This window comes from Rhineura floridana, chromosome 10 (assembly GCF_030035675.1).
Source record: "Rhineura floridana isolate rRhiFlo1 chromosome 10, rRhiFlo1.hap2, whole genome shotgun sequence".
Classification (NCBI taxonomy): domain Eukaryota; kingdom Metazoa; phylum Chordata; class Lepidosauria; order Squamata; family Rhineuridae; genus Rhineura; species Rhineura floridana.
The window spans coordinates 19,778,123-19,791,658 of record NC_084489.1 but is presented as its reverse complement, the minus strand read 5'-3'; the positions used below and the strand labels follow the sequence as shown (position 1 = coordinate 19,791,658).

At 41.8% G+C, this 13,536-nt stretch overlaps 1 protein-coding gene across 10 annotated transcripts in view; it reads right to left on the bottom strand.

The window, feature by feature from the left end:
* ULK4 (unc-51 like kinase 4) overlaps window positions 1–13,536 on the bottom strand; it is a 447,010-nt gene that overhangs the window by 291,984 nt on the left and 141,490 nt on the right. For all 10 annotated transcript variants that reach the window (XM_061587596.1, XM_061587594.1, XM_061587592.1 and 7 more), the window contains exons 24-25: window positions 10,824–10,945; window positions 9,325–9,381 (exon numbers count right to left, since the gene is read on the bottom strand). In XM_061587596.1, coding sequence (XP_061443580.1) covers window positions 9,325–9,381; window positions 10,824–10,945 — 179 coding nt within the window. The remainder of the gene's footprint in view (window positions 1–9,324; window positions 9,382–10,823; window positions 10,946–13,536) is intronic.

The following is a 13,536-nucleotide window of genomic DNA, read 5'->3' as shown; positions in this document are numbered from 1 at the left end:
GCACAAAAGCAGGACTACAGCTGAACATCAAGAAGACTAAAGTAATGACAACAGAAGATTTATGTAACTTTACAGTTGACAATGAGAACATTGAACTTGTCAAGGATTATCAATACCTTGGCACAGTCATTAACCAAAATGGAGACAATAGTCAAGAAATCAGAAGAAGGCTAGGACTGGGGAGGGCAGCTGTGAGAGAACTAGAAAAGATCCTCAAATGCAACGATGTATCACTGAACACCAAAGTCATCCTCATTCAGACCATGGTATTCCCGATCTCTATGTATGGATGTGAAAGTTGGACAGTGAAAAAGGCAGATAAGAGAAAAATCAACTCATTTGAAATGTGGTGCTGGAGGAGAGCTTTGTGCATACCATGAACTGCAAAAAAGACAAATAATTGGGTGTTAGAACAAATTAAACCAGAACTATCACTTGAAGCTAAAATGTTGAAACTAAGGTTATCATACTTTGGACACATCATGAGAAGACATGATTCACTAGAAAAGACAATAATGCTGGGAAAAACAGAAGGGAGTAGAAAAAGAGGAAGGCCAAACAAGAGATGGACTGATTCCATAAAGGAAGCCACAGACCTGAACTTACAAGATCTGAGCAGGGTGGTTCATGACAGATGCTCTTGGAGGTCGCTGATTCATAGGGTTGCCATAAGTCGTAATCGACTTGAAGGCACATAACAACAACAACAATAGTTTAATCCAAGATCCTTTATGCCCAACTCGCTTTTAATATAAGGATGGTTGACGCCCATTTTCCCATTCCCTCCTTCACTATTTTATAAGGTCACAGCAGTGCAGTCGGTTTTATAATGTCCAACTGTTCCCATATTTTCCTCAATAATTCTATTTTCTTTGGTCCTCTCTCCTGCGCCCATCTTTTAGCGAAGACTATCCTCATGATTGTTAATATATATAAAATGTGAGATTGATACTTCTCTTGGCCCTGTGTATAATTTAAAAGACATAACAAAGGATCTACAACCAACTGAATATTGAACATTTCAGCATTATCAAAACTGCCATGTACTAAACACCACTAGCAAAACAATTGTCAAGGAAGGTATTTTCCAGCTAAAAATCTGAAGCTATTCATTAAGTACTTTACTATTAGGGTAAAATAGGATTTTCTGAAGAGATTCAGAATGAACTTCAGGCTGCAGCTATGTAAAAATAATTCATTACATATAACATAAGTCTTCTAGAAATTACAATTTTCTCTTATTTGTGCTATCTTTTTTATCTCTTCACATAATGCATACTTTATGGATGCCCTAACATATAAGTACAGAAAACGATGCCCTCATACATTTTAAGGATAACCTAAATAAATCATCCTTCTGAGCAGCAAAAATGAAATATTAATGTTCTGGGATAAGTAAATACTTCACTATTATTCCCTCTGCTCTTGTGCCATTTAATTTATTTCCATTTTTCTGATTCAATTTTATACACAGAAGACATTTTATAAGGATGCAAGAGATATGTCATTGATGTTTACGTGCCATAGAAGTAATAATCCTCAGAAGATTTATATATAGTATTTCATCAGATCACATAGATAGCTACCTTTTCAGCAATGAGAGATGCACAGGAAAAACATCATCTGATTAAAAAAAATCCTAGCACATTGATAAATAAGGAACAACTTGATACCTAGTTCTGCAGCAGCGCATATGAGTGGGAGGGAGGCAGCCAGCTGAGATGGGGGAAGTGGAAAGAGATACAGAACTTAACACCAGGCCCCTCTATGCCTTGCAGCAGCAGCTGCCTCTTGTTGCTTCTAGAGACAGTTAACATCAGGATTAGGCCATGCTGAGACTGTATTCCATCTGCCTGAGTGGCTGCAGCTGCCCAGAGAACTCCCCTAAACCAGCAGACCTTCCAGTCGTGCTCAGGAAAGGGAGAATATAAGCCAAGCCTACCAGAGGCTGCAGGCACTGTTATGGGGGTGGCTCCAAAGAGAGTTGCATCTTCAGGGTGTGGCGAGGACAAGGGTTCACTCCCTTTTGATTATTTGTTTAGAACAGGTTTTATATGTGGCAATGATTCCTCCTCCCCCCGCCCCGGGAGGATTGTTTTGATTCTCCCTAGACTGTCTCCAGAGTGGGAGGCTGGAGGTGGACTGGAGTGGTACATACTGGTGGAAAGTAGTTTCATGTCCCTGGAGTGAGACTCCAATGCATCATGAAATAGTGATCTTCCTGGGTGACAGCTGGAATTTGAGTCCTGTCTAGTAGTTTTCTTTGTTTGACTGTCCCTTATCCTCTGCTTTATTCCTGTTTTTTAGAGGTGGGTCAAGGAATACAGGGGGGAGAAAAAGAGCTAGTTACAGTACATCAAAGCCCTTGACCCCTCTGCTTTGCCTTCTCTGTTTCAGAATTTGGGGACGCTCCTGACCCTGTGCTGGTGTTATTAAATGCTAAGTCTGCCCAAAATAAAACATGTATCATTCACAATTTGATTGCAGATGAGGGAGCAGATCTGGTATGTACAACTGAGTTGGGTTGATGAGCTGGGTGGCCCAGTGCTAACTTGGTTGTGTTCGCCTGAGTAATCGCTGCACCATTCTAGGTCAGAGGGATGGGGAGTTTAATGATCCATGAAAAGTCCATCTTGCACACCAGGAGATCAATCTGTATGGTGTCTGGGTTTGAAAGATTGTTTGTGGTGTTGGGCCAGAAAGACAGAACAGGGATGATGTTAGTGCACTGTCCACACCAGTATGCTACAACCTCCCTAACCGAGCTGGCAGATTTAATCTCAGATGTGGTGTTGAAGAACCCTTTCATGGTAGTGTTGGGGGACCTCAATATCCACACTGAGGCTGCCTCAAATCAGCTATCTTGGGACTTCATGTCTATGACAACCATGCGGCTGTCTCAATACATCAATGGTCCAACACATGTGGCTGTAAACACTCTTGACCTGGACTTTGCCACAGAGCAGATTGGTAATACTATCTTGAATGGGGGACTCACTGTGAGTCTGTTGTTACAGACGGACCATTCCCTGATAAGGTTTGTACTGAATGTAGCTACTTCACTCTGCAAGGGTGGGTGTCAGGTCCAGGATGAGACTGAGGAACCAGACCAGTGGGTGAAAGCAATTCAGTTTTTATTAGAGTGACATCCACACAAACGCTGCGCCTTCTCATAAAGCGCCACTGACTTACAGATCCTGCGACATGGAAAGATAGTTGACAGAGTGAAGTGCGCTTTCCCGCCCAACTCTTAAGTAGGACCCAAATGGGCACGAAGCCTTTCACTCCGCCTCAATCCCCCCTCAGGGGCCACCTGTCTCCCCCTCCCCCTTTCTTGTCTCTTCACTCGTCGTCGAGTAGGCGGTGAGGGGGGAAGCGCCGGCCCCTCCCCTTCTGAAGATTCCGACTCCGGTATGGGCGTAAGGGGAGGTCCGGGCGGAGGGGGAGGCGTGTGAACTTTCAAGGTTGGCTCCGAGACTCTGGCGCTCCCAGGATCTCCGTTGCTGGGCAACCCTATCTCTGGACATTCCTCTCCTTCTCCTTCGCTCAAGTCTGACAGGGGGCTCCCCTCCCCCTCGTCTTCTGACTCTAAATCCCCAGGACCCCAATTCCGCGTCCCGACAGTGGGGGACCCATTGAGATGGTCTACCCTTGGAGACTTCTGGAATCTAGATTCTGGAATGCTTATAGGGGGGTTCCGGCTGACATACCTGGTGCACCTGTGGGGGCTCTTGTGAGAGGATGAGATATGTAAAGCCACCAACACAATCACTTCTGAGAGCCCTTGCCATTTTTGTGGAGTCCATATGTCACCTTGGTGCTCCAGTGACCTGTTGTGCGATGAAACAGGAGAGATGGAGACTGGAGTGCAGGAGGCATAAATGTTGGTCCGAACCCGACTAAACACAGATAAGGTTGAACCCAACATGTGGCAGTGGCGAAGAAAGCCTACTTCTCTGACACCATTGTGTTTGCAAGCAGACGTCAGGCAGAGGTTTTCTGAGTGGTGAATGAGCTTTTGTCATCTGGCCAAGAGAGGTTTTCTCCATTTTCCCTTTTATAAATAAAAGTGTAGGCTACTATACTAGAAATCAGAAGGGTTTGTACATACAGAATTAATAGCAGAACACCTAATGTCATGTCTCTTGCAAAGTTTAAAAATATAAGGAAGAATGAGGAAGGCTCACTAATGCAGCAGCATGTCAAATATGGGACTTAACTTTGGAGATTATTTGCAGGGCTCTCTGTAAATGACAATCCCCATCCCAGAGTAGTGGCTGGTTCCACTGATGTCAAACATGGTTGTTTTTACTCATCAGAGGCAACCAGGTGAACAACTAATTGCACGATTAGAAGGAAATAAAAATATATAAACTTCAACTGTTTTCCAATATTTTCACTTAACTAAAAGTTAGAAATTAGAAGGCGGCTAGGACTGGGGAGGGCATCTATGAGAGAACTAGAAAAGGTCCTCAAATGCAAAGATGGATCAATGAACACTAAAGTCAGGATCATTCAGACCATGGTATTCCCAATCTCTATGTATGGATGTTAAAATAAATCAACTCATTTGAAATGTGGTGTTGGAGGAGAACTTTGTGTATACCATGGACCATGAAAAAGACAAATAATTCGGCATTAGAACTAAATAAACCAGAACTATCACTGGAAGCTAAAATGCTGAAACTGCGGTTAGCATACTTTGGACACATCATGAGAAGACATGATTCACTAGAAAAAACAATAATGCTGGGGAAAACAGAAGGGAGTAGAAAAAGAGGAAGGCCAAATAAGAGATGGATTGATTCCATAAAGGAAGCCACAGACCTGAACTTACAAGATCTGAACAGGGTGGTTTATAACAGATGCTACTGGAGGTCGCTGATTCATAGGGTCGCCATAAGTCGTAATAGACTTGAAGGCATATATAGTAAGGCCCCACTTTTTGGCATTCTGCTAATATGCCAGTTTTCAATTAGAGTAAGGCCCCACTCATATGGAGCTTGTTCCGCTTTTATGGTATTTTTCAGCATGATGCGCTCAGCAGCTGATCGCCGGGCACCATTTTATTGACGGAGTTCCACTTTTCGGCAATTTTTGCTTTTCAGCGGGGGTCTGGAACATAACCTGCCGTATGAGTGGGGCCCTACTGTAACAACAACAAAAGGTAGGGAACTACAAACCCACAGGTTGATAGTTTTATCATGTTTCAAGCTTAAAATTCAGTGGATTCAGTGGGATGATCCACTCCAACTGAAGCTGTTTAAAGCCCCATTGATTTCAATGGAAGAAAAGTAAGCATATATGTAACTGTTTTATACTTCACTTTAGCTTGATCTTGCTCTCATTTTATCCTCTATTCTTCATGATTAAAGGGGGACGAACTGTTTATTAGGATAAGAAGCAAGTCTCTGTTAAATAAGACCTGTGAGATGATGTGGTTTAAATTCCAAACACCATACAAAGATTCCTTCACATTATAGAACTCAGTCTCCAGGGATCTTTGTGGCAAGGCCTACACTTGATCAGTATATATAGCCCTTTCAACTATGTCACTTTAAAAAAAAATAAAAAAATTACATTAAGTTAAACCCACATCCAAACTGCAATCAGACAAAAACGTTAGGGCTGATGTTAAGCTATAGTGCCATCTTATTTCAATTGCCATTCTGAGTAGCAGTTACAGAAACGGTCCTTTACAATCCATTTTACGTAGAAGTATATACATTCTCTAATTCATAAAAAATTCATAATGTGTTTTCTTTGTTCATAAAGTTTTTTAGTGAAGAATAAGCAGGACAGAAATGAGAAACAGATACTGTCTTCCTCTGCACTGCATCCATTCTGTGGAAAATAGGGCTGGAGGACATTCCTGATTAGGGATGACTCCTCCTACTGATCATGACAGGCAGGGTCTAGAAACTTCTTAGTTTCCTCTCTGGGGGGAGGAGTCATTCCGCCCTCCAGACTGAGCTGACAGAGCAAGAACTCCTCGACCCCATTAATGCCAACCATGCAGACGTTTATTAAACAGAAACCTGTACAAAGTAGTAACTAGGAAAAGGTAATAACCAGAGACAAAGCAGACAACTGGAGAAAAACTTCCCACAAAATCAGATACACGCAGTACTAGACATCGTGTGAAAATGTAAGAAGCTAGCAGAATGCCTCAAGCCCCTAACCCCTTGCTCCAGGAAGCTGTAGCAGAAGAAGGTGGGTGGAATGTCCTCCAGCCCTATCCATGAAAGTACACGTGAAGGCCCACTCACAATAAGTAGAATGAAGTGTATGGTAGAAACTGGTCTCATCTGGCCTAAAACCATTAATAAAGGGAGACAACAGAATAGTGGTAACAAGGAGACAGTGAAATATTGGAAATATTAGTGAAAGGGACGGATTGACATTAGTCAAAGAAGACAGCAGAACAATGGAATGGGAGGTGTTTGCAAATTATGAATATACATGTACTCATTTTAATAAAGTTATCTGATTGGTTGGAAATATTGCAGGAGGGAGGTACTGTTACGTTATGTGGGGAGGAACTTATGGGATTGGTAAACTAATGTCACATGTGTATTCAGTGCTGTATAAAAAATCCATGCAGACTGTGCTTCCGGGCAGTCCTCTCCAGGCTCTCTGGGAGGCTGACCCTGCATATGCTTGTAAAGAATAAAGGCCTACCTTTTTGCTTCAAGCCTGTGTACTCAAATTTCTTCAAGGACCCCCAGTAAAAGATCCCATATGAGAAAATTCTCCATCACCACAGGGCCCACAAATGCCTCTATTGGTACTCTCAGGCAGGAGGCCTAGACTCCCAAGATTTCATTTTTTAAAAAATTATCTAGCCCTCCTAGAAAGTAAGTTATTAAGCAAATGTGCAGACACCCTTCTATGAATTTTCTGTGAAATGAGCCAACTGACCTTCTCCCACCTGCCAGCGTTTTTAGCCAATTAATGAAGTCAGAACTATGATTGATAAGTGAGTTGCTTGGGACACCAGGCAATAGAAATCCCTGGTATCCCCTCCCCTTTAATGTACTGCTTCCTGCTTCTGTCTTATTTTCTAGCAGTCCTTGCAATCTCTGTAGTTTGCCCTTTTTCTTTTGCTACCAAGCAGGATGCATCTTTCTTACGGTGAACCTAATAATCTGAGATTATATACTCCCTAGAAGTTATTTTCCACAAATGCTATACAATAAATTCAGATAGATGTTAAAGAATCCTGCCCCCAAAGGGCAAATGTAAAATGTGAAAAGTTTGCAAAGAGGCTTAGGCTTGTCTCTTGTTGTGTAGGAGCTGATGTCAAGGGAATCATTAAGTATTCACTATATAGTAGGCTTACAGTGCAACATCAACTTCACTGGACCGGCCATATTGTTGGTCGAATCCCTGATCACTGTCTTCCAAAGCAGCTACTTTACTCCCAACTTAAGGATGGAAAACAGAATATCGGTGGACAGCAAAAGTGGTTTAAAGATGTTCTCAAAGCTAATCTAAAAAAAATGTAACATGAGCATCGAGAACTGGGAAGCCTTGACCCATGAGCGTCCCAATTGGAGGTCGGCCAATATCAAAGGTGCTATGGACTTTGAAGAAGCACGAGTACAGGGCGAATGGGACGAACGAGATAAGGGAAGGCACATCAAGCAAATCCTCATCATGACCATCTTCCATCTGGAAACCTATGTCCTCACTGTGGGAGGCTGTGTGGATCCAGAATTGGCCTCCACAGTCACTTACGGACCCACCATTAAAGACCTTATCTTGGAAGACAATCTTACTCGGCCACAAGTGATCGCCAATGAATGAATGAACAGTGCAATAGTATACATGTCCACTTCGGAAATAAGTCTCTATATTTTATGGGACTTACTCTCAGGTAGGTGGGTACAGAATGGAAACCTAGGCTTTGGTTTAGGATTGGCATTGAGGAAAACAGAGTTCTTGTGCCTTTTACAGCTATATTTCCACAATTAAGATCAGCAGGACATAGCTGTCTTCCCATGGTAAGCGTGAGGTTGTGGGGGGTGGGTGATAGAAAATCAGCAATCACTGTAGTCTCCGATTTTGTGCTGTGCCCCCCCCATGGCAGCCATTTTGTGACTTGCGCTCTCAGCATGCCCTCAAAATTTGAAATGTGCCCACTGGTTTCAAAGTTGGCAACTCCCTATTTAGGCTGTCATTGGACATGTATTGCTCTGTACAACACAGGATATCTGATGTGTAACAGCAGAACCTAATGCAAGCATATATTTTTAATTTCTGAGTTCATCTGTATTATTACTTATTATTTATTTATTTATTTATTATTTGCTTTATATCCCACCCTTTCTCCCAGCAGGAGCCCAGGGCAACAAACAAAAGCACTAAAAACACTTTAAAACATCATAAAAACAGACTTTAAACTACTTTAAAACAAAACATCTTTAAAAAAATTTTTTTTTAAATCTTTCAAGACATCTTTAAAAAAGGTTAAAAGCATATAGGTTTTTTTTAAAAAAAAGATTTAAAAACATATTAAAAAGCAATCCCAACACAGACACAGACTGGGATAAGGTCTCAACTTAAAAGGCTTGTTGAAAGAGGAAAGTCTTCAATAGATGCCAAAATTTAAGGGGAGGGAATTTCACAGGGTAGGTGTCGCCACATTAAAGGTCTGTTTCCTATGTTGTGCAGAATGGACCTCCTGATAAGATGGTATCTGCAGGAAGCCCTCACCTGCAGAGCACAGTGATCATCAGGCTATCCCAGTCCAGAAATGGCCACAGCTGTCTTACCAGCCAAAGTTCACCTGGGCCTCTAGCAACAAAGATGGATCCAGAAGCACCCCCAGACTACGGACCTGTTATTTCAGAGGGAGTACAATCCAAGAGCACCCCCAGACTACGGACCTGTTCTTTCAGAAAGAGTACAACCCCATCCAAAGCAGGCAACTAACCAATTATCTGAACTCAGGAACCACCAACCCACAGCGCCTCTATCTTGCTAGGATTCAGACTCAGTTTATTGGCCCTCATCCAGCCCACCACCGAGTCCAGGCAGCGGTTAAATACATAAATAAATAAATACATAAATAAATAAATCTGTATCATTACTTGTAGGGATCCTCAAATTTGTGTTAAAATTATAAAGTAACACTATTATCTTTTTCTTGAACATGTATATTAGAAGGAAAACTCTATCAGTTAGTTAAATTAATACACATCTAACATATACTAAAATAAACACTGCTAAAATTGTAGGGACTCTATTTTCCATATATTTGCTCTCATATAATTTTAAGCATCCATGTTCTCAACAGTGTGGCTTCAAACCATTACTTACTAGTAAAGTTCCATAGCTGCACAGAAACTCCTCAGTTACAATCTGGGAACGAAACACCTATGAGCATATAATTTTGAAAAAAGAAAAGTAAGTACTTTGAAGACATGTTAATGCTGTAGTATGCAGTATGATTTAATACAATACTTCTGAGTCATATTGTATGTTACAATGTTTGGAACTTTTTTGTTTAGAAAAAAGGTAAGTAATGGACATGATACACATTTATAAAACTATGCATGTTGTGAATAAAGTGGACAGGGAGAAGTTTTTCTTCCTCTCTCCTGATGCTAGAACTTGGGATCACCCAAAGCTGAATGGTGTAAGATACAAGACAGACAAAAGGAAGTTCTTCACACATTGCATAGTTAAGACTATGAAATCGCCTACCTCAAGATATGGTGATAAGATCAACTTAACTATTTTTATAAGGGGATTAGACAAATTTGTGGATAAGGCTATCTATGGCTATTTCATTATGCCTATATGATATGTCCAGGTTCAGAGGCATCATGCCTCTAAATACCAATTGGTAGGAAAAATAGTGAGCAGAGCTATTTGTCTCATTTCCTATTTGTTGGATTCCTATAGGTATTTGGTTGGGCTAGGAAACAGGAGTTGCGCTAGATAGGTCCTTCATCTGATCCAGCAGGAATTGATCACATTAGTGTAACAGAGATGGCAAGAGCATCTTGGTGTAACAGTGCTAATGCTTAGATAAGGGCTTCAAGGTGAAAAATATGAGGCTGTCTCTCTCCTTCTCTACCTTCATCCAAAAAACTACAACATACTGTGAGATATCCAAGAATCAGGAGCTAGAGACTAGGAGACATGGGGACTTGAACTCATTCCCCTCTGCGTTCATTTTATTAAAGCAACATTTTGGATGAGGACAGTGGGGTTTGAAAAGGCTCTCTCCCCAACTGTTTCACCCACCGGTCTGTTTCAGAGCACTGCAACAGTCTGCATCATGAGTCACTTGGTTCTTTCTACTCCAGCCCAGCTCTTTGTGGAACAGACACTTTCCCTCCCAAACTTAGCACTAAGGAAGGAAGTTTAAAAGGTTCATGGTGTGCCAAATAATTATATGCCTTGTGGGGCACAGGTCTTCCTTTATCCCAATACTCATTGTGTAAATGGGCTAACAACAATGCAATGGAAAGAGCATCAGGGGAGGCTGGAGCATAATCTGCTGCTCTCTAGATCACTGCACAGGCTGGTGAGGCAGTGGCATTCTTCATGTACACCCACATTTGAACTAGAACTGGAGAGGGCTGGTTGAGGGGAAAAACAAGCCACAAAAGCATGACAGATCTCATTGTTCATTAGCAGAATAAAATTAAAGTGAAGAACTCCTTAACAAAATTCACTAGCATCAATTAATGCTATCCTATAACAAGAAATGTGTAAGAAGGGAAAAAATTGGACCATAACAAAGTCCAAAAGCCAAACAACCAGAACCCAGGAACATTCTTCATTTTCTGTTCTTTAACACATTATACCTGGGAGGTCACAAGATGAAGTACCACGGGCATCATTGGAAGGCATCCTTTCAGCTGTTTAGCTTGAATTGTTGATGGATGTTTACGTCCCGATACATTGGCTAAAGCGGAAAGAATGTCACCTACAAAGCACAAGTTTTGTGATATTAGGAAACCAGCGTATCAGAATAAGTCTGTAGTGTTCTGCACACTTAACAGTAGGACCTCCTTCCAAGAAAGAATGCCTAGGATTGTGCTGCAAGTCTTCTAACTCAAGTATTTCTATCTCAACAAAACATGTTTACTATATATCCAGTGTGTAGTATGAAGGTTCTAATCTTGGTGCCATGCAACCAATACACAATACAACAAAGACTAATTTTCAGTATGTTCATCATATCCTTCTGCAGAAGAACAACCTAACATTTTAACATGAGTCTGCATACACAAAAAGTGTGTGTCAACATGCAAATACTTGGAAGGGTAGGAGGAAGTTGGGGCTCTTACCTACGCAGACCAGAGCGTTTGCTAATAGTATTTCCCTATCTTCAGGTTAATTTCTGCAGCTCTTCAGCACCTCCTGACTTAGAAGCAAAAAAGGGAAGTGCTTACACCTAGTTAGTGAAGAAGCAAAGACCACCAGTGTTGAAACAATGATCCTCCAACATCAACTTTGCTGGACCGGCCATGTTGTTCGAATGCCTGATCACCGTCTTCCAAAGCAGCTACTTTACTCCCAACTTAAGGATGGAAAACAGAATATCGGTGGACAGCAAAAGTGGTTTAAAGATGTTCTCAAAGCTAATCTAAAAAAAATGTAACATGAGCATCGAGAACTGGGAAGCCTTGGCCCATGAGCGTCCCAATTGGAGGTCGGCCAATATCAAAGGTGCTACGGACTTTGAAGAAGCACGAGTACAGGGTGAAAGGGACAAACGAGCTAAGCGGAAGGCACGTCAAGCAAATCCTCATTGTGACCAGTTTCCATCTGGAAACCTATGTCCTCACTGTGGGAGGCTGTGTGGATCCAGAATTGGCCTCCACAGTCACTTACAGACCCACCGTTAAAGACCTTACAATCTTACTCAGCCACAAGTGATCGCCAATGAGTGAAGTTAACAACATAAGAAGAACCTTGATGGATCAGGCCAAAGTCCAACCAGATGTCTAGGGGAAACCTGCAAGCAGGGTATGAGCATGGGCGCAACAACACTTTCTTCACTGTGTTCTCCATCAATTAGCATTCTGTGGAAAAATGCTATGTATGTGTTTGTGTGTGAAGAAATGTGGGGGACTGAGGGAAATCTAGGGAAAGCCTGCAAGCAGGGCATGGGCGCAGCAACACATTTTCCACTGTGTTCCTCATCAATTAGTATTCAAAGGCCTACTGCCTCCAATACTGGAGGTAGCACACAGCCATCATGACTAGTAACGAAGTGAAGAACGGTGCACTTCTCAGCTTGTTCTGTCTCTCAAGTTATAGTATGCACGTACAATACATAGCAAATGTGCTTTTCAAGTTGTCTCAGCTATACAGCCTACAGTTATGCAGCCCCAAACTATGGCCTGTGCACATTTAGAGGTACACCACTATAATGAAATGGGGACTTACTTCATAATTTATGTGCTGAGGACTGAAATATAAAGCAGCAATCCATGAGAACAATATGCTTGAAATTATGCCTAAGGCCATTGTTAGTCATTTTTATGTCGTTTGTGCCAGTCCTCCCCCCGTTTCATACCACACACCATTAGAAAAGTACTGTTAAGGGTTAATTTCTTCTGTTATATAGTACCGCCTTCAGGGTGGCATCTGTTCTGTTATGACTTAGCACCTCCATTCCATAACGGATGTCCTGCATCCACCATCTTAGAAATAGAAGCTGATCATGCACTGTGGCCGGAAGCATGACTCAGGGAATACTCTGGGAGAGCCAGTTTAAATGTAACACACTGTAGTATTACCTTATTTGGAGTTCCTACTGTTACCTTATTTGGAGTTCCTACTGTAAGCTTCCTGTACGTTCACTGAAGGGTATAAAAATCAGGGAACGAAGTTAGTTGTGGTCAACCCACCCACACTGCTTGCCGTTTCTGTGAGTCTTTTTTAATAAATATTTTTATATTTTTCTTATAAACTGCTATCTGACTCCTTCTTAAACACCAGAGCGAGACACGGACTCCTGTTTACCATAACAGTACTGAGATGTACTAGTTAAAATTTTTATATATTAAATTTTCAGCGTGTATTTTGCCAAAGTATACTCTTTGATTGGCCAAGAATCGGGACCACAGCTCAGTGGCAGAGACCATGCTGTATATGCAGTAGATCCCAAGTTCAATCTTTGGCATTCCATGTAAAAGGATCAAGTACCAGTGATAGAAAAGATCTCTGTCTGAGTCTTTGGAAAACTCTACCAGTCAGATTATTCAGCTAGATGGACTTTCTGTATCGTATATATGAGTTTGTATATAATTTGGAAGGCAACACAAACACTTAAAAGATCTTAGGCAGCAGGTCAAGGAAACTGCTCACAGTTTAGAATAGATACCATCAGGCTAGATCAGGGTGGGAATCTTCAGCCCATGGACCAAATGTGGTGAACCAGGCTTTCTTGGTTGGCCCATGAGATCATTTTGGGGAAGCCACACCCACCCACCTTATCCCTGATGTCATACATGGGACAGGTGCGGGGCATGCAAGTACAGGACTTCACAGGAACAATCAGGACCT